Source organism: Corvus kubaryi, unplaced genomic scaffold (genome assembly GCF_017639235.1).
Source record: "Corvus kubaryi isolate FWS band 111438036 unplaced genomic scaffold, C.kubaryi_AGA036_p1.0 126, whole genome shotgun sequence".
NCBI classification, from domain to species: domain Eukaryota; kingdom Metazoa; phylum Chordata; class Aves; order Passeriformes; family Corvidae; genus Corvus; species Corvus kubaryi.
The window spans coordinates 1,964,316-1,989,801 of NW_024580661.1; the positions used below are offsets into that span (position 1 = coordinate 1,964,316).

At 49.1% G+C, this 25,486-nt stretch overlaps 1 protein-coding gene across 3 annotated transcripts in view; it reads right to left on the reverse strand.

Annotated features, from left to right (window-relative positions):
• PRKG1 (protein kinase cGMP-dependent 1) overlaps window positions 1-25,486 on the reverse strand; it is a 372,819-nt gene that overhangs the window by 292,735 nt on the left and 54,598 nt on the right. For all 3 annotated transcript variants that reach the window (XM_042021848.1, XM_042021837.1, XM_042021855.1), the window contains exon 2: window positions 21,258-21,424. In XM_042021848.1, coding sequence (XP_041877782.1) covers window positions 21,258-21,424 — 167 coding nt within the window. The remainder of the gene's footprint in view (window positions 1-21,257; window positions 21,425-25,486) is intronic.

The window sequence follows — 25,486 nt, forward strand, 5'->3', positions numbered from 1 at the left end:
GGTGCTCCAAGCCCCATCCAGCCTGGCCTTGCAATGGTCCTGATTGTTCAGCCTGCAGAGGAGAAGCTCTGGGGTGACCTCACTGGGGCCTTGCAATGCCTGAAGCAGCTGCAGGAAACATGGAGAGAGACTCTTTACAAGGGATGGAGGGCCAGGACACAGGGAATGGCTTCCCAGTGCCAGAGGGCAGGGCTGGATGGGAGATTGGGCAGGAATTGTTCCCTGGGAGGGTGGGCAGGCCCTGGCACAGGGTGCCCAGAGCAGCTGGGGCTGCCCCTGGATCCCTGGCAGTGCCCAAGGCCAGGCTGGACACTGGGGCTTGGAGCAGCCTGGGACAGTGGGAGGTGTCCCTGCCCATGGCAGGGGTGGCACTGGATGGGCTTTGAGGTCCTTCCAACCCAAACCATTCTGGAACACTGAGATCTGCACATCCCAACAGGACAGAGCTCTCTGCCTGCATCCCACAGTCAGTGACTCTCTCTTGTGTGCCATTTCTTCTGCTCAGCGGTCAGGAGGCAGCGCAGAGACATCCTAAGGAGGAGAGAATTAGTCCAGACAAAATCTCATGCCAGGAAATCTTTTCAGAAAGGCCCTGACTCAACGAGGTGACAAGAAGAGCAGTGCCTGATGAGCTGGCACACACACCCCGGGCAAGCAGGAGAAGAAAACAACTTTTCCTTTCAAGCTTGGAAACTGAAGGATTTTTTTGTGCTTAAAATAAAGAAGCCAACAAATTCACAATGTGCCCCTGCAAGGAGGATGCTGGAAAACATTGATTTCGGGATTATTCAATAACCCTTCTCTTCCCTGTTGTTCTGATGAATGAGAATTGGAGCTAATTTGCTGGAGTTAATTATTTATTGGTATGAAACCTTACAGCTCGCAGATGGTCACTGCTATTGTAAGAATTGCAGGGGACCTGCAGCATCTTGCTGGGGCCTCTTCTGCTTTAATTCCAGAAGAAAACAGAACTATCTGCCAATTCCCCAAAAAAGTCCACTCTCTGTGTATTGCCACTGGAGCTATACCCTCTTCCCACTGCTGGCTGCTTCCCTTTTCCCAGTACAAGGCATCGAGCGCAGATTGGTTTCAAAGAGAGAGAATCAAAGCTCCTTTCATGGAGGAGAATGACCTCGCAGCCAGGAAACCCTGCTGTAACCAGTATCACTTGAGGATTGCTCCTGCCTCTTCCAGCAGCCACAACCCTCACTCCCAAGGACAGAGAACGCCGCACGCTCCAATAAATAAATCTAAGATAATAAATGCATGACTGTGTGCCCCAGATTCCCCTAAAATTCTGAGCCACTGAGCTCGTTGGCCCCATCCACCTCGGGTCTGAGGCTTGGGCTTTGCCGAGGAATTGCAGAGGGCTGAGGAATTGCAGCAAACACTGGAGGTCTGTGACCCCTTCCCCAAACGAAAATACCAACAGCAGGAGAGCAGCAGGGCTCTGGTTTCACACTGCAAGAGGCCAACGTGCTGCTCCTTCTGTTCCAGGAAGGGGAAAAAACGGGTGAGTGAATTAGCAGAGTTTCTTTGCGAGGTCTTGGAACATTAACCCCAGTAAGACAAGTCCCAGGATGGAGACTCAGGCAGCTGGCTGAGTGTCAGGAGAAGTGGGAAGCACTCAGCTTCCCGTAAAACACTCAGTGGCACAATATCATGATGATATTCTTTTTTGAAATAAAACATTTGGGTTTTTTTAATACAAAACATTTCGTTTCTTCACACGTAAATCTGATGATCAGCTACTCCAGCAGGAAAAAAAGGAGCAATTAGATTTGGAAAAGTGTAGCCAGCAGTGAATGTGCACACACAGTGATTCTGGAGTGTAAACAAAGCTGGTTTAAACCATTCTGCTTTATTCTTTTCCATTAGTTTGCAGAGATTATATTCAACTATTTGCTCTTTAATCACATTTGAAAACACTCATTTCCTATCAACAGTCCTGATTTCAAGTGCAAACACTGCTTAATTAGAACTCGTGGGGAAATGATTTTAGGTCCTGTGGAAAATGAGCCTGCTTTCATTTCACACAGTAAAGCCACTCACAGCCCAAAGGTTATTCCGTTTATTCCTGGGGAAAATCCAAGTGCCAGAGACATGCATCAAAGTTCCCTCCAATTGTCCAGGACAAGGTAAATGGAGAGGTAAAAAGGATGTTCCATCCATATTGCATGGAATCACACCTTTCCAAAATTCCAGAGCCTAGAAAAAGCAAATCCTCTGGGGAAATAAAATTTTCTGATAGGAAACCAATTTTAAAGGGGAAAAAACCTGCAGGCACAATAACAGGATAACCAGAACCTGAGGATCTGAAAGCTCTTTTAAGAAGTCAGGTGAGGATACGGAGTCTCTCTCTGCTCATTCCTGTGCTTTCTTCTGGCCATGAAATCACAGAATACCCTGAGCTGGAAGGGACCCCCGGGGATCATCCAATCCCACTCCTGGCCCTGCCCAGACCCCCCAACAGCCCCAGCCTGGGCATCCCTGGCAGCGCTGTCCAAACGCTCCTGGAGCTCTGGCAGCCTCGGGGCCGTGCCCATTCCCTGGGGAGCCTGGGCAGTGCCCAGCACCCTCTGGGGGAAGCACCTTTCCATAATTTCCAACTTAAATCTTCTGTGGAAGGAAAGGGAGCTACTAAGTTGTGAATGACTGAGCTTTGCCTCAGCAGAACTGAGTGAGAGGAGACACAAGCTCTAAAAATCTGAACTTAATGGGACTGTAACAGGTCACCCCAGCTGGTGCAGAAGGTGGACACAGGGAGGAGGTGATTAAATCAACCCACACTCACTTAAGGCAGTCCGATGGGAAGTTATTTGGAATGAAGGAAAACAATACAAGAAGTAATGGGAGCTTTGAGGGAGACATATCCATAAAGCTCCCCCACCAAACAGCCGCTCTGGCCATTGGAGACCCCGTTACTGCTCCTTAACCACCTCCATTACTGACTGCTGGCCTGCATTTCCTGGGAATTCCCCGTGCTGCCCAGCTGGCAAAGCCTGGCACAAACACAGTCACAGGATCCCAGGATGGCTCAGGCTGCAGGGAGCACAGAGGGCACCTGGTGGCACCTCCCTGCTCCAGCAGGGCCATCCCGGAGCACAGGCACAGCGCTGTGTGCACACAGCTCTGCAACAGCCCCAGGGAGGAGAGCCCAGAGCCTCTGTGGCCAATGTGCTCAGGGCTGGGCACTGCCCAGGGCAGCAGTTCTGCCTCCTGGGCAGGGCAATTGCTGGGCTCAGGCCCTGCCCGGTGCTCTGGTGCCATTGCTGGGCCCCGGAGCAGAGCCCGGGCCCTGCTCGGAGCCCTCCCTGCAGCCAGGGACAGCCAGGGCTGAGGGCCCCTCTCAGCTGGGGCTCCTCTCGAGGCTGAGCAGCCCCGGCTCCCTCAGCCTTTCCCTGTGAGACGTGGATGGCAGCAGAGCCTCTTTCATCCCCCAGGATGTGTTGTAGTCTCGTTTCTCCAATCAAACAAACACTTCTCCTACAGATTACCAAAATACCCACTCGGAGCATCCAGCTACTGTGTGAAGCTCCAAGCACGGGAGCAGTCTGGCACAAATGTTTTCACTCAGCACAACCAATATCTTCCCTTGGCTTTCCTCCTCCAAGTTTGACAGGATCATCATGGAATGGAACAAAGGGGGCTGTGCCATTCATACCCTCTGGAACTTAGAGAAACAGAGGCTGTTTGACTCAGGTTTGTGTGCGACACAACACCCCAGGCTGATAACGCAGACAGAAGGGTGATCCTTGCCCCCAGATGCCTAATTTTCCTTAGGTACTCCCAGCTGTCCTCAGCACTGGCCATTACCTTGTGCCTTGTCCTGTCATTTCTGCAGTTATTTGAAGAGCACAAATGAAGGTGCACGAGCACAAATGAAGGTGCACAAGCACAGCTGACCTTCCTTTGAGCGCTCAGAAATGCTGTGTCTGTAAGGGGACGAAACAGCCGGCAAATTTTTCATCTTTTATTCATCTGACTAGCTCTTACTGCAGAAGAATTGGGAAATTGAAAATTAAAAACTTTGGACAGACCTGGGAAAGCAATTCAAATGCAAATACCAGCAGCTTGGTGCGAAGACAATGAAACTCAACACATGGACACCAAGTTACAACAAAAAATTCATTAGGAGAGGTGTCAGACCAGACAAAAAACTGAGTAACCTGGTTCAAAACACGATGGCAGAAATTTCAACAAACCTGCCTTACAAAATAAGCAGGAACTAAATACTGAATGGAAAGCTTCACCAGACACCTGTGTGAAGTGTAAGGCTGGGGCCGTGTCCTGCCTCTCCTGGGGTTTATCCCAGTTCCAAAACTGTTTCTGTGCCCCACGCAGGGAATTTCCGTGCGCCTCTCACTGGGAGCACTTCAGGCAGTTAGCAAAGCTCTCATTTTTCTCCAAGTAAGCCTGAAGGGGTGAGATTTCCATCAGCACAGAGCCTCTGCAGTGCAGCTCTCCAGCTGCTCCGGGGTTATCAGTCCATTCCCGAGTGTCCTTTGGGATGAAGATGCTGTTCTGGCCTCTCTCTCTGCCTCATCCATCCTCCCCAGGCTTGATGAGATCATTGTCTTGAGTGCTCCAAGGAGTGAAGAACACACCAATTTCTAGCCACGAGTGCTGGCCCTGCATGCTAAGGGCTGGCTGCCTCAGGGGGTGTCAGCTGGTGTCCCAAAGAGCCACTGGGAATGGCAGGGAGGAAGGAGAAATTGCTCCTTGGATGCCTTGGCCTCAAAGTTTGGAAACTCTGAGGTTTCACAATTAGTGTGAAATACGACTGCTCCCGAGGTGTTACTCACAGCAGTGTGAGGATGATCCAAACCCCACACCTGTCCCCGAGTGCAGCAAAGCCACCTGGCACAAGTGTCCCAGCACGACTGCAGGTGACAAAGTAACGCCTGCCTCCATCAGGACTCAGGATAACTCAGGGAAGTAGGAGGAGGTTACAATAACAGTTGGCAGAATCAGTAGGATCAGAGAGCTCCTCGCTCTGCTCCTGTACAAAAGCCTGGATTTCATTCCTGGCAAAGCCAAGGTTTTCCAGGCACCCAGCGCTGCTGATGAACCTGGCACATCCACTCTGGTGACTTGTGACTGTACTCAAATGCACTCCTGACACCACTCCTGCCAAATTCCAGTCACTTTTTACCAACCTGGTACAGGAGGATACAACCAGGAGAAAATCCCAGAAGGGATTTAGAAGGGACCTTAAAGTCAATCTTGTCCCCCACCCTGGCATGGGCAGGGACACCTTCCACTATCCCAGGCTGCTCCAAGCCCCATCCAGCCTGGCCTTGGACACTTCCAGGGCTGGGGCAGTGAGTTCTCCATGTCTGGGATGTGTGACTGGGCTAGGCCAGCCCCTCCCCAGAGCCCAGAGCCGCTCAGCATGGCCTGGAGATGCCATCAAGTTCCCCATGGAGGACACACATCCAAGTGCAGCAGGAAACTCCAGCTCCTCCCGTTCTGAGGGATGCTGGGAAGCTGTTTGGCAGGAATGATGACCTTATTGCCTGGTGTCCAGGTCAGCAGCCAAGTGTTTCTCCAAATGATGCCTGCAAAGTCACGGCTATTTAAGAGCAATAGAGATAATAAGATAGATAAGGATTTCACTGTCCAAACATGATCTCAGCTTCCCCTGCCCTCCTCAAGGACCTCCAACCAAAGTGATCTCCACAAGGATGAGATGTTTGCCTTCTCTCCCCCCCAGACCTGCAGGCAGCTCAGCAGCCTCTCCCTTGGCAGCCAAATCCACTCAGCTTCAGTTAATATGCAAGAGAGAAGGCCATGGTTTCTGAGAAGCTGAAAATGAGCATCCTCCAGAAAAAAAACCCCATAATAAACAGCCCAATAATGCCTGACTGCTTTATCTCCATCACGCCGAGGCAGAGCACAGATTTCCTGCTAGATCATATTCAATACACAAATCCATTTTAAAAACAACACCTCATAAACACTCTCGCCACGAGTTTTGGGGGTTGGTTTTATTCGGGGCGTTTTTGTTGAAAAGACACAAACCCAGCAATCCTGAACGTCTGAAAGGCTGCAATTGCTGCCAAATCAGAACTGAATCAGCCATTAAACACCTCTACAAATTACCCTGATGTCAGAAAACAAACCATGCCCATGTTAGCCAGAACCATTGGAGGCTCTGGGATGAATCACAGCAGTGACGTGGCTGCCGTGCTTGAAAGGACACAGTCATGACTTGGGGACGTCACCAGACGGCCCAGAACAATCACCCACCAAGACATATTTTTTAGTAGCTGCTCTCCAGAGCTTTTCAGGTGCAAGGCTGGTATGTGCTGTGATTTATTTCGGGCTGGGAAAGCAGGAGTCTCACCTTATTGGATACTTTATCGACCCATTAAGTAGCAAATTCCTCTTAAATCTTGCTTTTTCTTTGAAGTACCTTCCAAAAAGTAAACAAAGGCACTTAAAAGGTCAGAGACAGGTTTTCTTTCCCACACATGAAAGATGGAGGCATTTTTAAGCCTGCCAATATTTTCAAAGCCAGTCTCCTGTATCGCCTCCAAATAGCTGGGAGAAAGGAAAATGTCTTTCTGCACCTGTATTTTCTCCCTCTGAATAAGAGAGTTGTTTCCCAACCCACTGAAAATTATGAAGCGGATCAAGAATGAGAGAAAATATTTTCAGACTAAGGAAAAAAGGACCCCCGTGGGCAAATGTAATTCATCTGAGGAGGGCATGGCAGAGTGGGTCTGAAATAAATGAGGTGCCGAGTGATCTCACCGAGCTTGGAACAGCGATCAGGTGAAATGTTGGTGCACCCAAAAAGGGAGGCAGATGTTGGCATCTGCTCGTGTGCTGGGGAAAACCAGAACCTGCATCTCCTCTGGAGTTACTGCCCAGGGGAGACCATGCTCCATGAGGCAGGAATGGTTTAGGAAGGAAGGAAGGAAGAAGGAGAAAAGCATGACACTGTCAGAGGAGTGTTCCAGCACCCAAATGTCCTACAAACACTACCTGGCCCACGCTCCGTCACGCACAAAAGGAAGCCAAGGTCATGGAGTGCAAGTCCACAGCAGAAAGTGGGATTTCTTTCCAAGCAAATAAGACTTGGAAGTGCAATAATACCTTTAGCCACTGGTCCCTGCCACAGGGTTCAGTCAGTAAAGCACACCAAAACAAACAGGACAGTTTTTCCCTGGATTAGTGATGAAAAAATGGTGGGACTGCCCAGTATGCATTCACTGAGGAATATTCAACAAAGGGAGCCACTGACTAATTGTTGGTGTGCAGCTCGCTGGGAACAGCTGCTTTGAATACTGATCACCTGGGCAGATTAATTCATAATTAATGTCTGCACGGAACCTGGGGGCTTCTAAAAATAAATGTCTCTTCCCAGCCAGGACAGTTGGGGTTTGTTTTGCTCCTTTGGAGGTGAAACCTGGCTCTTTGGGAATGTGCTGTGCTTTTCCAGCCTGAGAGTGCTGGGGAGACCCACAAAGAAATACAATCCCACAGGTTTTGTCACTGCTGGATCCTGTTGGACTCTGCCTTGGAGACTCAGCCTCAACCTGCTGGCCAAGGTAGTGTTGGCTTGTTCACAGCACCGAGTGCTCCTCTTTGAGCCTGCTCAGGGTTTACTCCATGCTGTGGGCATGTTTACAGCTCATCCCAAGGCTGGGCGTCCACACGGAGCACAGACTCCGTCCCCACGCTTCCTCTAGCAGGGAATTTCTCCTCCTCCAAGCTTTCCTTTCAGCCCCCAGCAGGTGAAATGACTTCATTAGCACGGCCGTTCTGCCATTCCATGCCAGCAGTCAATAAAACCCTTCCCGTCTGTGCTGCTTTCCCTCCATGGCTTTATCTGTTTGCTGATCGTTTTCCCCCACTCACCGAGACACAAATCCCACACGCTGTTACTCCATTCCCCACGTTCCCACAGTGCAGGGATCAATACCTTTTGAAAGGCAAACCTAAACTGCCTTTTCCCGAGGCCAGCATTCCCTTTCCCTCCCCTCCCTGGGAGCCTGGGCAGTGTTGGCTGTGAAACAAAACCATTTTTGAGGTTATTAACCTGCACAGGGGAGCTGATGGGAGAACTCCGCACATCCTCTAAAATGGATTCCTCTGGATTGCACAGCAGCCCAAGGAGTTGCTCCCTGGCACGAATAATACGCCAAACACGCCAGTGACTGTTTTCAGCCCACGTTTTAGGTTATGGAACTGCTTCTTGCTGAGGTTATTCTTGAAATTAAGAGAGTTTCAGACTGCCTGGGAATGCAAATTCTTAGGGCAGCTTAGCAACAACAGCTCAGGGGGTGACTTGTAACAATGACAGAAGGGAGAAAATAGGAAGGATTGAAGAAAACATCTCCTGCAAGACCTTTGTTAAAACTTGCCAACAACAGAACCCTGGCTGCTCTTCCTCTGCAAGAATTAGGTCTAGCTTTGGTAAACACCACAAAAAACCCTCATTCTGTCAGCTAAAATCATTTCATTTCTACACACACTACTTGGGTTATTGTGTGGGGAAAGTCCTTAACGAAGCAATCTCTGATCACATCAAGAAATTTGGGATGCATCTTGAGATCAAGACAAACCACACAGGAAGGACTGGGTGGCAAACTGTGATCAGGAGGTCGTTCAGGAAGGCTGCAGGGGAAAAATACAGATCTCTCCAAAGACACGGAGAGATCACTGAGCCAAAGAGCAGGGAGCGTCCTGCGATGGTCGGGCTGGAGGTGCTTCTGCCCAGACTCGCTGCAGGACAGCAGCCTCGCTCATTTGGATTTTCAAATTTACTTAGCCTTGATCGTGGCTCCATCATCAATATTTTTAACTGGCAGAGTCCCTCCAGCTGAACTTCCCACAGCAAAGACAAGATGCAAGCTCTTCTTATGCTTCAAGAAGTGGCCCTTAGCTCTGGAAAGGACAGAGTTTTAATCCCAAGTCCTAAATCATGCACTGAAGGGTAAAAATTCTGCAACAAAAGAACACAGTGAACCATTTCTGTCCAAGAGTGTATGAGAAGCACGATGTTTATACTCCCATTTTCCAGGAAGATCCCTTGTGTCCCAGTTGTTTCCTTTTGATTTGTTATTATGCCATTAGTCAGCCATGGGGCTGTGGGGCCCGAGGGGTGGAAATGTTCTCGATGCTCCATCAGCAGCTCTCCAGACTCCCTACGACTGGGACCTTCAGCCCTATCTAATATGAACTGGAGGAAAAATCACTCAGCTTCCCTGCTGAGTGACTTGAGGCTTTCCTAGCCAGATGTTCCACCTGAACCTCCCTTCCCACCACAGAACAAGCACGGAAAAAGCTGAGGCACTTTGCTTTAATCACCTTCATTAACAAAGCAATCGTTAAAGCTTAATTTCTTCACCAGATGATAAATTTAGGAGTTCTTTTCTCCCAGCAAAGACCAGTTTTCAGGCTGCTTTTGTGATGGGAAGCCCTGAGGAGGAGCTGCATTGTCCATTCCTCTGGGCAGCACCAAGACAGGCTGGGTGAGTGAGTACCCCAGCAAACCTCTGTGCCCCCTCACCATCGGGAACAGGGAAAGTGCAATTCCCTGTTAAAGCACTCAGGGAATTGGATTGAGCCACTGGAGCTGGGGCATGAGGGAGCAACGCCTGATTTTGGAAAACTCAGTCATTTAACAAACCCAGTCCTCTTTTCTCTGCCTGACTCCGATGTCCTGAAGAACTTGAGCCCCACAAGGAGAAGCAGGGCGTTCTCCCAGCTCCCCATCCTGCCCGTGGGAAGGGATGATGTTAGAATTCCAAGCAGGCTGGAGACGGCGGCAGCAGCAATATTCCAGCACATTAGCAATCATCTGCCATGGGGAGAGCTAATTTTTGCCTCATTAGAGCCTGATAGGAATCTGTGATGTTGAACAGTTCCGTCTGCAGCTGCTCCCAACCTGTTCTGGCCAGGTTTTTGTGGTAATCATCAGGCTGGACCGGAGCAGGGATGTTGGTAAAGCATTTCTTTCCAAAGAAACACGGTAGCTGGCAATGCGCTCCAAGATTCAGTGAACACTTCTGGTTGGTTAAAGGGTGCCTTTTCCATGCTTCAGATCTTTCCAGGGATCAGGAAGGACATCCAGGGATGAGCAAGCACAAGGTGCTTTCTCACAAGCCACCAGGGATATATTCCAAATATCCTGCACATAGCAAAGATGACAGAACAAATGCCATGGAAGGAAATCGCTGCGTCAAATTAATAAAATTACACCTTCCCTTGGGAACGGAATCATACTCGAAATGTAGAAGTTTCTCCATTGCCCAAGGAATCGTTTATGTGGGATTTGTATCCCGTCTTTCACCACTGAAAAAAAACCAAAGCTTTTTTTGCTCCTAGAGTTTGTTGCCTGTTTGGGCCTGCTGATGACTCCTAACTCCCAGATGGTGGAAACCCCCCTCACCCCTGGCACGTTTCCGTTCCCTATTCCCCTTCTCCACAATATGGAGCAGCCTGCTCTGGTGGAAGCTGTCCCTGCCCATGGCAGGAGGAAGAACTGGATGGGCCTGGCCTTGGACACCTCCAGGGACTGGGAATCCACAGCTTCTCCGGCAACCTGTGCCAGGGCCTCCCCATTCTGGGGAATGACATCCTGAACAAACACAGGACAGTCCAAATCAGCCTGACAGGGCTCTGAGCAACCCTTCCCACTGATGCTCATCACACCCACAGCACTGTCACTGCATTAACATCATTGATGATGATGAGCTTTTAAAAACAATGATTCTTTCTACTCCTTATGGAGCTCTTAAAATCACTAATTTGTAATATTGGAGTGAATACGCCCTGATTTCTATTCTGGGACCGGAGCGATTCCTGATGCAGATATCCCACAGTCTGACAGCTGATCTGCATAATGTTGTGAATGTTCTTATAACTCATCTCCAGACAGGGAAATAAATCTTCAGCTCCTCTTTTTGCTGTGCGCTGCAGCACAATGCACAGTTCTGGAAATGCCTCCAGATGCCAGTTCTGACTTGTGGGGTTCAGAAGATTAAAACTGTGTTATGAAACAGATCATTTTCATCCCTTACTCAGGGGGAACAAAAGCCCAGTGGGGGTTTTTAACCCTTTACCTGTTTAGACATTGGTGACCCTAAGGAATGGGATTTTCCAGCCCTGGGGCCCAGCACAGGGAGGGCCTGGAGCTGCTGGAGAGAGTCCAGAGGAGGCTCCAGGATAAGCAGAGGGATGGAGCAGCTCTGCTGGGAGGAAAGGCTGGGAGAGCTGGGATTGTTCAGCCTGGAGAGGAGAAGCTTTGGGATGACCTCACTGTGGCCCTCCTGAAGAAGCCAACGAGAAAGATGGAGAGAGACTCTTGGAGTAACAAGGAGGAATGGCTTCCCAGTGCCAGAGGGCAGGGATGGATGGGATATTGGGAAGGAATTGTTCCCTGGGAGGGTGGGCAGGCCCTGGCACAGGGTGCCCAGAGCAGCTGGGGCTGCCCCTGGATCCCTGGCAGTGCCCAAGGCCAGGCTGGACATTGGGGCTTGGAGCAGCCTGGGACAGTGGGAGGTGTCCCTTTAACAAACCCTTTGTGCTCTGTCCTGCCTCGGCCCAATCAGCACTGAACAATCCTTGCTGGAAGTCCCCACATCCACATCCCATCCCACACTCCATTGCCTCCCATCAGCTCTCATTTACTGTGAGATTTTATGTTGTGCTTTGGCCCCAGCTCTCACTCTCTCTTTCAGCTGCCTCATTTGAGGCCAGAGCACGAAGGAGAGGTTTCACTCACTGCTCATCTTCCTCTGGCAAATAACAACATTAAACAGAGCATGGAGGCAGCAGCTCGGTGACAGACGGGGCTGTGCTGGTTTGTGTCACCCGAGGACCTGGCTCGGAATGCTACCACATGGAAATCGCCCAGCCACAGAGCTGGGAAGCAAATCTGGGGACAAGGAAGAGTAAGAAGAAGCTCCAGCCCCGGCTTTTTTTGTCAGCTAAATCAGAGGCTTCCCTGGAAGTGTTCGAGGGCAGGTTGGAGCAGCCTGGGATAGTAGAAGATGTCCCTGCCCATGGCAGGGAATGAGATGAGTTTTAAGGCCCCTTCCAGCCCAAACCATTCTGGGATATGGGATTTATTTTGCCAAAGTAAGAGAGAAAACTGAGATTACCATTAAAATTTAAAAAGCAAAGCAGCACAAGAAGCTGTTGGGACTTCTCATCACTCCCCAGCCCCTTGATCTTCATAACCACCACCCAAAGCTCCTGAGGAAACCCAAATGCTTTTGTTCCAGTCGACAGAGCACAGGAGCAGGAAATAAATCATCCTCCCAGCAGCAGTGATGAGCAAAGTAAGTTCTGCAGGGTTAAATATGTTCAGCCAAGTGGGGGCTGTGAAAAAGGTCTGGTTTTTCCAAGAAGGAAAACAATCCTGTTGTCCTGGAGAGAGCTGACAAATGATAATAAGCAGAGGCTGCTGGTGGAGAGCAGAAAATAAACTTCCTTTCTTTTCATTCATCATGCAGCAGGTCCACTTGTTCCCTCCAGATGAACATTCCCAAGGACATCTCCTTCTCTCATCTTGTACCGACCAGGAACAAAAACATTCCTCGCTTAGCAAACATGGTCTTCCATGGGTTTATTCTGTCCAGGTTTGAGCACAGGAGGCCAGGGTTGAACAGAGCTCTCTGGAGCTGGTTCTTGTTCCAAGGAACACTGACCACTCGGCTCCAACAAAACTCTCTCCTGGAACCTGACACGTGGGGCTTTTCTTCAGCCACTGTGGAGCTTTTACCCCATGGGTTACTACAGACCTCCAGGGATCACTGGAAACTTAAATTTCAGCAATGATGTCCATTTTCCATCTTACTTCTGCCGAATAAATCCTAAAATCCGGGTTGGGAGGAACTTCAAAGCTCATCTTGTTCCACCCTTTGCCATAGGTTACAGGTTTAGGGGCACAAATGGCTCCATAATCCTTAGGAATAATTTTTGCAGGGACACCTGCAGTAAGTTCCTAAATTATTCACCGCTTTCAATGGATACAATCGTGTGCCAGGTGCTCTGGGATGACCCTGCTGGAGCAGGGAGGTGGCTCCAGATGTCCCTTCCACCCTGACTTGTCCCATGACCCTGAAGGCAGCGGGGCTTTGCCATGGCCAGTTCCTCACTCCCCACTGCCCATCTTTAATCCATGCTGTAACGGGACTTCCCTTTTCCAAGGGGAACAACAGTCACGAGAGAACTGGGCCAAAGAACACAATGGTTTGCGCTGAAAACTCTGGGGGGAAAAATACCTCATTTAAGTCAGATTTCACATAGTTATGAACAAAGACCTTTTAAAAGCTCCTGGACCTCTTCATCCCCCAAAAAAGTAATGAGGGGAAAGAGCTGGGAGCAGAAGAACAACAAGCACCACAAAATACAATGAATACAATTAAGGAGCCTGTGAAGTTACTCATCTCTACCAGAGAAATAAAAAAAAAGCCCCACAGTCCAGGCAGAAAATGACTTCAAGTTACCTCCTGCTCCAAGATAAGAGGTTGCAGCAGTGATAAAGAGGCCCTTGTGGAGCTCCTCTGGGAGGATGGGGCTGCAGAACTTCCCCGGGATTATTGCTTTTCCAGATCTGCAGCAGCTCCAGCCTCACTGCTGCTGGTACTCGGAATATGAGAAAGCTCAGCCGGTGTTATTTCATGTCCTGGTAGCTCCACAAAATAGCTGTTTGCAGTCAGAACCGAGGTTATGAAAATATTTAGCACAAGGATGGAAAACATCTTATTTTTATTAGTTTTTCCATCTTAAATCCAACGTGTTCTGATTGCGTTTAATTATCATCTGTGCCTGGATGTGCGAGGAGCAGCAGCTGCTGGGATACACTGTAATTTCCATTATTTTAGATAAATACAGTGCAAACACTGATCTGACATTTTGATTTGTTTCCTAAGAGCAGAATTCTCATTTTTCCCCCAAACCCATCTGCCAGGGCTGCAGAAAAGTTGCAGATCAGGACCCCGCACATCAAAGCCCAGGAAAAATCAGAAAACTTCGCCAAATAATGCAATGCAAACATCTCCCCCCCATCCTGGTTTCATCCTTTTGTTTGGATTTATTCTCTGACCTGTCCCTGTCCAGCCTCTGGGCTGCACAGAGCCTTGGCCAAATCCATGGGGGTTTTTCCCACCAACACAAGGAGAAGAAACCTCAGTGGAGAGGAAAATGCAGAAAGTGTTCGTGTGAATTTCCCCTGGGGCGAAGAGATGTCCACCCAAGGTGAAGTGTTTAGGGAACATGGAAAAATTCCCTGGGACCAAGGGGAATGGTTTCCCCATTTCACCCATTCCTGCCTGGAATGGCAATGATGACGTCACTGCTCAGCAGCTCTTTGGGATGAGCTCCTACAGGAAATTCTGCAGGATTCCGAAAGAAACAGGAGCTGATCCTGCTGGGATCCCTTCCAGCTTGGGCTGTCCTGTGATTGTACAATCCTGACCCAGCCTCTCTCGCCTTCCCCTTCCCAAAACCGGTGATTCTGAGCTCTCTCCCCACAGCCAGGAGCAGGAATAAAGGACACGGAGCTCCCATGGTCAGATTATTTTTGTAGATGAGTTTTCCAAGCAAACAAGGAACCCAAAGCCAGTGGAGGCCCCCCAAAGGGAACGGTTCCCCTTTACTGGTCCTTTGATGACAGTTCAGATTCCAACAGTGGAATTTTTCTATCTGCACGCCCAGACTGAGTGACAGGGCCCTGGAGCTGAAGGGGCACAGCCAAAGGGCAGAGTCCAGGCTCCTTCACGTTCGCTGAAAAGTCCTTTTATTTCCCATTTCGCTTGTGGGAGTCGCAACAAAAGGGAGTCATGGAACAGTGGGGGGGGGGGGGGGGTGGTACAAGAAAGACACTTTGGGCCTCCCTTTCCAGCTGCTATTATTAATAAACTGAATGAAGCTTTATCTCCCCAATTTCTCTGGTAAATAAAAGCCCCTTCACCACAAAGCAGTCTTTGCATAACTGCTGAGCGCTACAGGAATTAACAGCACGTCAGCTGGGATCTTGTGCGGGGGAAAAACCCACTATGATTCCGTTTGTCATCCAGCAGGAATTGTTCTGGGAGAGGTTACACCTATCCTCTGTTTTCCCTGGAGAGGGGAAGATGGATATGTGGCTGCCTGGGGACAGACCAGGTTGTAGGAAAGCATTTACAGAATAATTTATCTGTTTGATTAACTCCGAGTGCTCCTCCCCAGCAATGAATCCTTTCAGCTTCTGCCAAGGCTGCCCCAGTTTTGTGTCAGTACCACACTGCAGAGAGAGAGTCAGAGAGGCTCAGGTAGTGATGAAAGGAACAGCAAGAGGAGTAAATCACCGGGAACATGAGCCAGATCCCAAAGAAAGCCAGGCATTCACTGGGAAAATGAAAGGAATTCTCAGGTCGGCTCGACACTCAAACTTTTACAGCCCTGCAGAAGAACCAGCAGGCCCCTCTCACCCAATTCCAATGGGAATCTGTGCTGGCAGCAGGGTTTGGCTGAGGACAGAGACACGAGACTCAGCTCTTTGGGGGATTTATGTCTGAGTAAATCATCAAACACCCTCCAGTCCCTCCTCTCCTCTGCCAGTCCGGAAACACCTTCACAAACTTGGGAAGGCTGAAGTCACCAGGTCCCAGCTTTGATTCCATTTTCTTCTCCTCCTTACCACATATTGGCTTAGATTAGCTCAAGGTTAGGCTTTTCTTGCTGCAAAGGAATGATTTCACCATTGTTTCTTACTGCATGTGAAGTGCTAAGGTTCAGTCCTGCAGCTTTAAAAATAACTGCTGTATACAGAATATCAAACCACATCTGCCACGAGCCCAGTCACCCTTTCATGTCCCATTTCATCTCGTGCACATCTCGTGAAATAAATGCAAGAAATGTTTAATTCCCCATCGCTAATATGGGCAAATAATACTCTTGGAAGAGTTAATTATTAAGACACTGTAAAATTAAAGTAACGAACTGATACCAGTGGAAGATTGGCATTGCATTGCCCTGGATGTGGCAGGACAACCCCATTTCTCCAAGAGGCAGGAAGCCCAGAAAGCCTGCAGGATTCCAGAGGGGAACAGAGGGAAAAACCCTGCTCTGACTCCTGCCCAAGCCTGCAACACCAGGATGAAGGAAACAAAACTGAATAGCACAAAAGCAGGCAACAGCATGAAACAGGAGAGCAGAGAAGAAACTGCTGCCACAGGACATTGTCCCAAACCCCCTGGAAAGCCCTGGGAAAGGCAGGCTCCTCGGAGGGCAGCGCTCTGTTGGCAGGCTGGGCAGGAATTCCCGCTTTGCTGTAATTTCTAATCGATTCCTTGCCCCACCGTGCTCCTCTGATGCTGAGTGAGCACTCCCCCGTCTCCAGAGCCACCCAACACCTATGCCATGAGATCCTACTGGGGACCTGTGCTTGGGAAAGCAGATGCAGACCCCTCCTGAGGAGGTTTGGAGGCTCAGGTGGAGCCCAAAACACCTGTTCTGAGAGGCAGGGTAAGTCCTGGCAGCAGAACGGCCTCGGTTGGGTTGGAAAAGCCCGGACTGCAATGGATGCTGCTGTTCCCACCTTCCTCAGTGCCCAGGGAGATGCAGAGAGGTGGGAATTAGCCACAGTATCGGGAATGTGCAGCCGGGAAAATCCCACCTGAGGGCTCAGCTCCATCTCTGGGTGTGATCCCAGGGCATGAGGGTGGCCCAAACACCCCAGCACACACAGAGTTCAGCCAAGCCTGTGCTGGGGCCTCCCACCCTCCCAGGGAACAATTCCTTCCCAATCTCCCATCCATCCCTGCCCTCTGGCACTGGGAAGCCATTCCCTGTGTCCTGGCCCTCCATGCCTTGTCCCCAGTCCCTCTCCAGCTCTCCTGGAGCCCCTTTAGGACCTGGACAGAGCTCTGAGGTCTTCCTGGATCATTCCCTTCTCCAGGTGAACAATCCCATCTCTCCCAGCCTCTCCTCCCAGCAGAGCTGCTCCATCCCTCAGATATTTATGCTCCTTAAAACCAAACAGGTCTCTGTTCCCCACAATTTTTTCATTTTGAAGTATCATTCCCACCAAGCCCTTTCCCTGAGAGGAGGAGGTTCTCACTCACCAGACGCTCCAAGGGAATTAGCCCTGTTAAATCAGATCCATAAAAAGAGAGGAAAGAGGGCTCGGAGGGAGGTGACACAAAGGTGACGGAGCATCCAAGGGCCTGCAGTGATCCTGGGGGGAAAGCAGGGGACTGCCCAGGTGGGAAAAGCCAACAGGAGGGAACAGGGAGCTGTGGGAAGCGTCAGTGCCAACACACTGAGGATGAATCCTCAGGGCAGAGGCTGTGCAGGCAGGAGGAGCGAGCGAGGCGATGCCTGGGGGAACACAGACAACACCCATGAGCTTGCTTTGCTTTGGATTCAACAGGAAAAACCCCCCAGAGCCTCCCAGAGGAGCACTTCCCCCCTCTGAGACCCCATGGAAGGGCTGCCAGGGCCCCCCCCCCGTTTGCTTCTGTAGTTCAAACAGCCACAGGGACTTTGTTTGTCTTCCCTTATCAACACCCAGCTGGATGTCCCGGCAGATCCCACAGTTTCTAGGAGTACACTGCTTCCCAGGACTCCCAGAAACCCACGTTCCCATGGGAAATCACAGTTAGATCCTTCCTTTGGAGGAGCTACCAAGGAGGAAGCAAGAGACAAAGTCACCTTTAAAAATAAAAGGCAAATCACCACGACTGAAGGCAGAAATTAAAGGAAATTGAAGAGGAGAGGAAAAACTACTGAAACAGGGGCTGGGGGAAGCGTGGGCTGGTTCCCAATGTGGTTCTTTAAAAGCTGCCTCCTCCCTTTCCATGCCTGGAAAAGCTGGAGCACACAGGGGACTTTTCTTCCCTCAGGTTCTCTGGGTGTGTGCAGAGGGGCAGCCTCAGAATTCATCCGCAGCACTCGCTGCCAGTACAAAACCCCGAGCCACGAAAGAGTGCATCCAAGGAATTCCCTCCTCCCCCTGTGTCACCGAGTGATTTCTTCCAGGCTTTATGGGAACGGCACTACCCCTAAAGGGAGGACTCTTCACACCTGTTAACAAAGTTTAAAAAACCTGAGAATATCTGTTTATTCACAGGGCAGCCTCAAACCTGGACCTCGTCACTGGATTTCTCCACAGGATTTTCCTGCCCTGATCCAGCCTGACACCCTGCAGCTGACAGGCTCAGCCAGGGAGACATTTGGGGTCGGAGGTGGGGTGTCACATTTACCCTCCTTAGTACAACTCCAGCCTGTCAACATGGCCCAGATCCGAGGGGGATCCCTCTAAACACACCTCTCCAGGCTGCCACATTTTTAAAGTGCTTTCAGAAGAATTGTAAGAATGTTGTGAGGTCAGCAAATGCAAAGCTGCAGAACTACTGTTTGGAAAATGTTTAGGGTTTTTCCCTTAAAGAAAAAAAAAATGGAGGTGGCAGACTCATTTTAGAGGAAGAATAAGATTGATTAACGAGAACTTTTTCTGGCTCTAAAAACCCTCCAATCTGAAGACAAATAATCTGTTGAACCCCTCTCAGAGCAGCAAACTTCCTCCCAGGAAAGGGAATATATCCTATAAATAAGTTTCTTTTCCTCTCACGATTGTTTTCCCTGCAGAGCCAGTGTGGAGTAGTTGAGCTCTTTAGGCTGATCCCCCTTTTTTCACTCCCAGTCTCACGGCCTGCAGGAATATTCCTGCTGGAGGCGGGCACGGCAGGGATGTTCACTGCTGCCGGCAGTCTCAGCCCCTGATGGACACTTGAAACATTCACTCCCACCTTCAAAGCACAGCTGTAAGGGAGATTTGTTGGTGTTGCTCGAGGCTTAGGGCATCTCTTAAGCCATTTCAGTCAATAAGGAAAAGGTGAGGGGGTTTCTTGCTACTTTTTGAACACAGGGAATCAAGGGGTGTTCCCAGAGGGCTGAAGCACCAGCACAGGCAGGGTGAAGCCGGAGAAAGAAAGGGCTTTAAAGGCTGGGATGTGGTGGGGCCAGCACCTGAAAGCCTGGAGCAGGGGCTCTCATATCCCTAGAGGTGGGAATTCGGCCAGCAAGACACAGACTGTGGCTAAAATCACCCCAGAATACAGAAAAAAAAGCACTTATTAAACTTACTAAAAGCAAAGAAGCTCTAAATTCAGGATTCTGCTTGCTGAGAAATTCCAGCTTCAGCTCCTGACTCAGAGCTCTGGTTTTTCTCACTACCAGCTCAAAGACGAGCAAGAGCCCAAGGAAAAAGGAATTACTGGAAGGAGGACAGCAAGTATTTGATTTTTGACAAAACACTTCCCAGTAATACCCAAAGACGGGTCCCTCCAGGAGAGTTTTGCAACGAGCAGAGTTTTCATTTGAGTTTATTGTGTTAATAATCGAGAGGACGCAGAATGATAAACCCAAATGAGCTCTCATAACCACAGCCCAACCCATCTGATAATGTCCTCTCCCAGTTCCATGACTTCATCCTCACTCATTGCATTATGGCTAAACATAGGCTGTAAACTCGCCATAATTGGGTTTGCACAGCATTATGCATATTTAGGGAGCTATCTAAATAATTTAAATTAAGTTACAAAGCCAAGGGAAGAGCCAAGCCGAGCCCTCACACACACAGGGCTGCCAGGAGAACATGGAAAAGCTCCAGTGCCCAAAACCCACAAAATTTGGTTTTGACACACATTTGTTGCACTCTCATCAGCACATTTATCTGATAAATAATAACCAGAAATACAATCAAATCTATCAGCAGTAAAGGGTTATCTGAGTACCAGGCCGTGCTCAATACCCCCAAAACCACTCTGGAAACACTTCTGCCCCTAAACCCTGCCCAAATCCTCTCCAGGGAACGGGAAGAGGCTGAGCAGGAGGTAAATACACCCTGATTCCAACATGTCCTGTTCTTCTGGGGCTTTCTCAAGGGACAACACTGAACACAACATCCCAAAAGGCAGCAAAAACCCCGTGAGCGAACCTGTGGTGTGGGGGGAATTCGGGAAGCGAGCACAGAACTGCACAGTGCAAATCCTCCACACTTCCACTCCAAGGAAAATACTCTTCAAGGATTATTTTAAAGCAGTTGTTTTAGCATCAACAGAACAGATTCTGCACCTCAGAGCAGGCTCTGTAAACCTCGAATCCTTCCACGCAGTGCTGGGGGTGGAAACACAAAATTCGCTCTGGCACCCCCCACTTCGCAGGAAAACCATTTCAACGTGCAAAATTTAAAACTCTGAAAAGCCAGAGGAATAAAACCTGGGCCTTGAGAAAGGACTTAACCTTAAAAGGCCAGAAGCTTCAAGTTGTTTTGGGAAAGCAGCGAGGAGCATTTGCAACTATACAGCATGAGGAATTTGGCAGGAAAGCTTGTTTAAAGGATAGCTTGCTGCCTTGGAAAGATTTTTGTTTAAAAGAACCATTTCGGATATTAAAATATAGATGGGCAAGTGAAAAACCTCCACTCCCCTTAGGTGTTATCTGGCCACAATGCTTTGAGTCCACCAGGCAGTTCTGGTGGGGAGCAGGGAGAATTTGATAAGCATTTGTCCATTGCGGTACCAAATGACACTGGGAAGGAAAGCAGGGATATTTCCCTCCGAAGTCAGGAGCAGCCACTCTGAGGAGAGGGGTGCTGGATGCACACGAGGTTTGGTCAGCAACTCCCACAGCTGACATGCACTTCCTTAAAAATAAACAGCACAAATACACATGGAATGGGCTCAGTCTGACACGTGGAGGGCGAGAGAACCTGGAAAGAAGACGACACCAAGCACAAGGAGCTGGGATTTTGGAGAGGCAGAGCTCTGGCAACGCCTGTTAGAAGATTTTTACAAAGCTGAACACCCCCTGCTCTGGTGTTCCATGAGAAAACCAAAACCAGATGTGCTCGAGCACAGCTGCTGCCCTCCCCTTGTGCCCAGGATGCACCAACACCATTTCCCACCACCCCAAGCACAGCCCCACCTGGCAGGAGGCTGTGACCATGTTCTCCCTGTCCCACAGCCACTTTCACCCTACCACTCCTTCTGGAAAATCCCTCCTTTCTCCAGCAAACCATCCCCTCCAAGCCCAGGAACTCTGCTTAGGGGAGGTTTATTCCAGTGCAGGGTTCACAGCTTTCACCTCCTTTCTCTACCCAGGCAGGCATACAAATCCAGGCAGGATCCACACAATTTTTCAGCAACCAGATTTAGACAACCTCTCTCTCCGAAACCATTTTCCCCACAAAAGTTTCTGTCTGTAAGTGTTGGAAAAAAAGGAATAAATAAGATCTTTCCCAACCCTACCTTCCATGACATAGACCAGGGAACCCACATCTCCCTCCTTGATGATGCAGCTGTCCTTGCCATACTCCACGGGGTACATACAATCCACAATCTCCTGGATCTGGGACAATTCCAGGTTCTTCATGAAGTCATTGTCAAGGATCGCTTCCTTTATTAGCTCCTTCGACCTGGGGGACAAATACATTTTTTTAAAAATCAGTAAATTTAATAAATAAATAACAATAAATTTTTAAAAAAATATTTTCCCTATAAATGTGCCAAGAAGTCAAAGAAAAAAAATCACAGAGATGTGAATTGCAATTATTTATTGTAAATAAGCTTTAGATACGCCTAGCACTGAAATAAAAATAGATTCCGCAGGGTTGCAGAATCCTCTTTTAGCTCCAAGTTTCACATCCACAGTAACACAGCTACTTGGAATATCTTCCACACACACAGCTGAAAGGAAGCACAAACAAGAAGGTAAAGGATTTATTACTTGGTTTATTGTGTTTCCTATTCCTCACACAAACTGGAGCACACCAAAGGGTGACACTGCACTGGTTCTCAGAGTGTTTATGTTATAATCGCTACAGGGGCCATTTGGCACGAAGTCCCTAAAGCAGGTGGACAACTGAGAATGTTCAGTCCTGATCTAGACCAAAACTAAAGGCCCTAAAACACCTCCAGGCTGGACAGCAGCTCCTCAGCCCTTCACCCCTCACCCTGCAGCTCTGCTTCTGGGGGCTGAATCGCTCACAGGCAGCAGCTCCCTGCAGAGCCTGAGCAGTCAGGGGGGCTGTAGCTATTGGAAAGATGAGTATGAAACAAGGTTTTCAAAGAAAAACACTTTAATGGGTCATGTCTTCTCGAAAAAGAACCAAACTGGGACTTGAGGAGACCCAAACCAGCCCAGCCTTGGCGATCCCACGGTCCTTGCACAGGGTTAGAACCAGCTCAGGGTTCCCCCCACTGCAGAGCCAGCTCAGGGATGTTTAAGATTCTTTTTGATAGTTTGGAGGTTACTTTGACAAAGCATTCAGCTGGACACCAGGGGCCACCAGAACTGTCCCTGCTGAAGGGCAGGAGGGGACGGGACCAGGCTGCCCAAGGCCACGGGACGAGGCGGGCTCGGAGCGCCACAAAGCCACTCCTGAGAGTCTGAGACTGCCTTTCATAACTAAGGTGACACCTAAAAACAGAGGCTAGACAAGAATAAGAGAATAAAAGCAGGTATTTATCTGAAGGGCCTTCAAAGGCACACCCTGGGCACTCCAGAGGCTCCACCCAAGACGGACCCTGGGTCAGGGGTTCTTCACCCTTTTATGAGTTTGGTCCATTTGCATATCAGGGTTAATTCTCCAATTATAACCTCAGTTCATGATGTAATTACCCCAAGTTTGCTCCCCCTTTAGAGGCTTTAATTTACACATTTTGGGGCCTGGGACAATCGAGGTGTCCTTGAAGAGCAAACCTGGAGAGGTTTGTTCTGTCTGACCAGCGTGAGAGAACAGCAGCTGAGAGGGCACATGGAACCTCAGAGGGACACAGCAGGCAGTCCAGGATTTGAAAAATATAAAAGTTAAAACCTAAGGCATCACCTTCACAGCAATTCCTGACTGCCACTCCCGCCCCTCCTGCGTGCAGATAACCCCCAGGAGAACCTGCCCCCGTGGGATGTCTTCCTTTCAGCCAGGCTGGTCATCTCTAAGTGCTGGATGACCCCATTTCCTCACCCCACCTCCTGTGCCAAGCCAGACAATGCTTTCCCTGCTGTGCCTTAACTCAGCACTGCTCTTCTGGGCTCAGCACCCCAAATCCTCATAACAAGGAGCTCGTCATTAGTGTTGCTCAACTGCCCACCAAAGAAAGCCTAATTAAAGCTTTTGTGTTCATCATATCAGCCTGCATTCCAATTTCGGGCATTTGTTTCATCCCAAGGCTCAACATTTATTTCATTCCTCCTTGATAAGGTCAGGCTTTCAAGTGGAGTTGTTGCAAGAAATCCCACAAAGCCTATGGGGAATTTCTGGCCCAAGTCAAACTTCCCTCTGGATGTAGAGATCCTCAGCACAAAACAATGCTCTCCTTGCTGGAATTGAGCATGGGAAAGGATGTGAGGAGGAGTTGGGAGATTCAGTCCAAACAACAGCAAAGGGAACAGGAAAACTTGGTTGGACTCAATGAGCTTAAGGGTCTTTTTCAACCTTTAAGATTCCAGTTGGGGGACGAGCAGCAAACCAGACCCAACATGAACAAATTTAGGCAATTCAAGAGCCTAATAATATTATCAATATTATATTATTAACAACAATAATATCAGAAGCGTAAGAGCACATCTGAAGCACCTGATTCAGCCCCTCTCCTCAGCACTGGGATATCAGAGCAAGCTCAGGGACCCCGAGTCACCCAAACCCTTTTAAGCCACCCCACAAAATGCAGCCATTGTGAAGGGAACACGTTGGCTGGGACATCAGCGAGACACAGCTTCACCTCTGCCACATCTCAGCATCCTAAAATTAAATACCCACACGGAAAGGGCTGGATAATAACTCAGTCATGCTTGAATGTGAGCAAAATAGGTTTTGTTATTCGGGATAATTAGTTAAGATGAGGCTTTGACTACAAAGCCTGTGAGAAAAACACCTCCAGCTACCCTCAAACAGGGCTGGCTGGAGGAGCAAAACCACCTTGCAAGCCAGCTGCTTATTTATGAGAGTGTTTCACAGAACCACAGACTGCTTTGGGTCAGAGAAAACCTTAGAAATCATCTCGTTCCACCCCTCCCATCACACACTAAAGCACCCTCCATAGCCGGGGAGCTCTGAACCCTTCCAGCAGGAAATCTTCCACCCATCTTTTAGAACCGAGTAAGAACAAAAGCTGAGTTTGACATCCTTGAAAACGAGTTGGGGCTAAAAATACGAAGTCAGAGCCACAAGCAGAGCTCCTCTGTTGTTCCCTGTGAGAGAATATTCGTCACTCTTAATAGTTCACAAAAATCAGTCACACATTGGGGCTTGTCAGTCCCACACACTCGCACGTGCCAGGCCTCCAGCAACTTCCCCATTATTTATTTTTATTGTTATTATTATTATTTGATGTGCTTTTCTTTCCCTGTAATTCACAGGTGCCATTTCAGATAAATGGGGGTTTTTCTACTGTGTTTATTTTTACGTACAATCCCAGAATCTTTATTTAGGGTTGGAAAGGATCTCCAAAGGCTGTGGAGTCCAAGCTGTGCCCGATGCCCACCTCATCACCAGCCCCGAAACACATAAAACTCAGAGCCCATAAATTAACTCATAGTTCCCCATTGTTCCATAACAAATCCTTCTCCAAGCCACACCACTCCTTAATCCCCAGGATAATTTCAAAACAGCAGCTACCCCACACACGTGAACACAGAAATCTACCCAGGCATACAAAATAAGAAGTATTTAAAATGGTGAAAAATCCCACTCCTGCCACGGCGAGTAAGTGGTTTAAGCAAGATGCAGCCGTTCCATCACCTCTTATTTTCCAGCAGGATTTATTCTGCACTTTTTGATTCGGGTTTCTAACAGGAACAACACACAAACAAAATAAACTGCACTACTTGTAAGGGAGCGGGAGCGTTTCCAAAGGAGCCTGTGTGCAGGAGGAAGATTTCCATGAATATTTACTCAGCACTGGAGTGAATGTCTCTGCCTTCAGAGGGTCACTGTGAGTGGAAAGCAGCTGTTAGCATCTTCCCTCTCCAGAGCAAGCAGATTGGCACCAAGCCACCCCTACCTTCCTGAAAGATCAATGGTCAGATGTGACAGAGGCTTGATGAAGAGTTTCAAAAGAGGGCACAGTCCTCTGCGATACATCCTGTCCCAAATCAGGTTAGGTCCATCACCATAATTAATAAGGCAACAGGAGGAAGAAGCTAATTGCATTCCAATTTGCGGAAGTCATGCAAAAAGAACCTTAACAAGTTGGCTGCAAGCACACTTAATGCATACAAACCTGCTGCTGCCTCTCAGCAGCAAAGCACACAGAGGGGTGTCCACCCACACAGCTCCCCGTGCTGCCCTGGGGGTGCTCTGCTCCCCCAGCCCGACCAGAGCCAGCCCCTGACCTCCCCAGCAAGCCACAAAAAAGCCAGTTTTTCATCCCAGCAAGCAGGGGCCCTGCACAGAAGCCCTGTGTTAAAGGCTTGCAGTAGCCATAAAATGCTGAATTCCAAAGCCTGCTGTGAACATCCACTGGCACAAAGGTGAGAG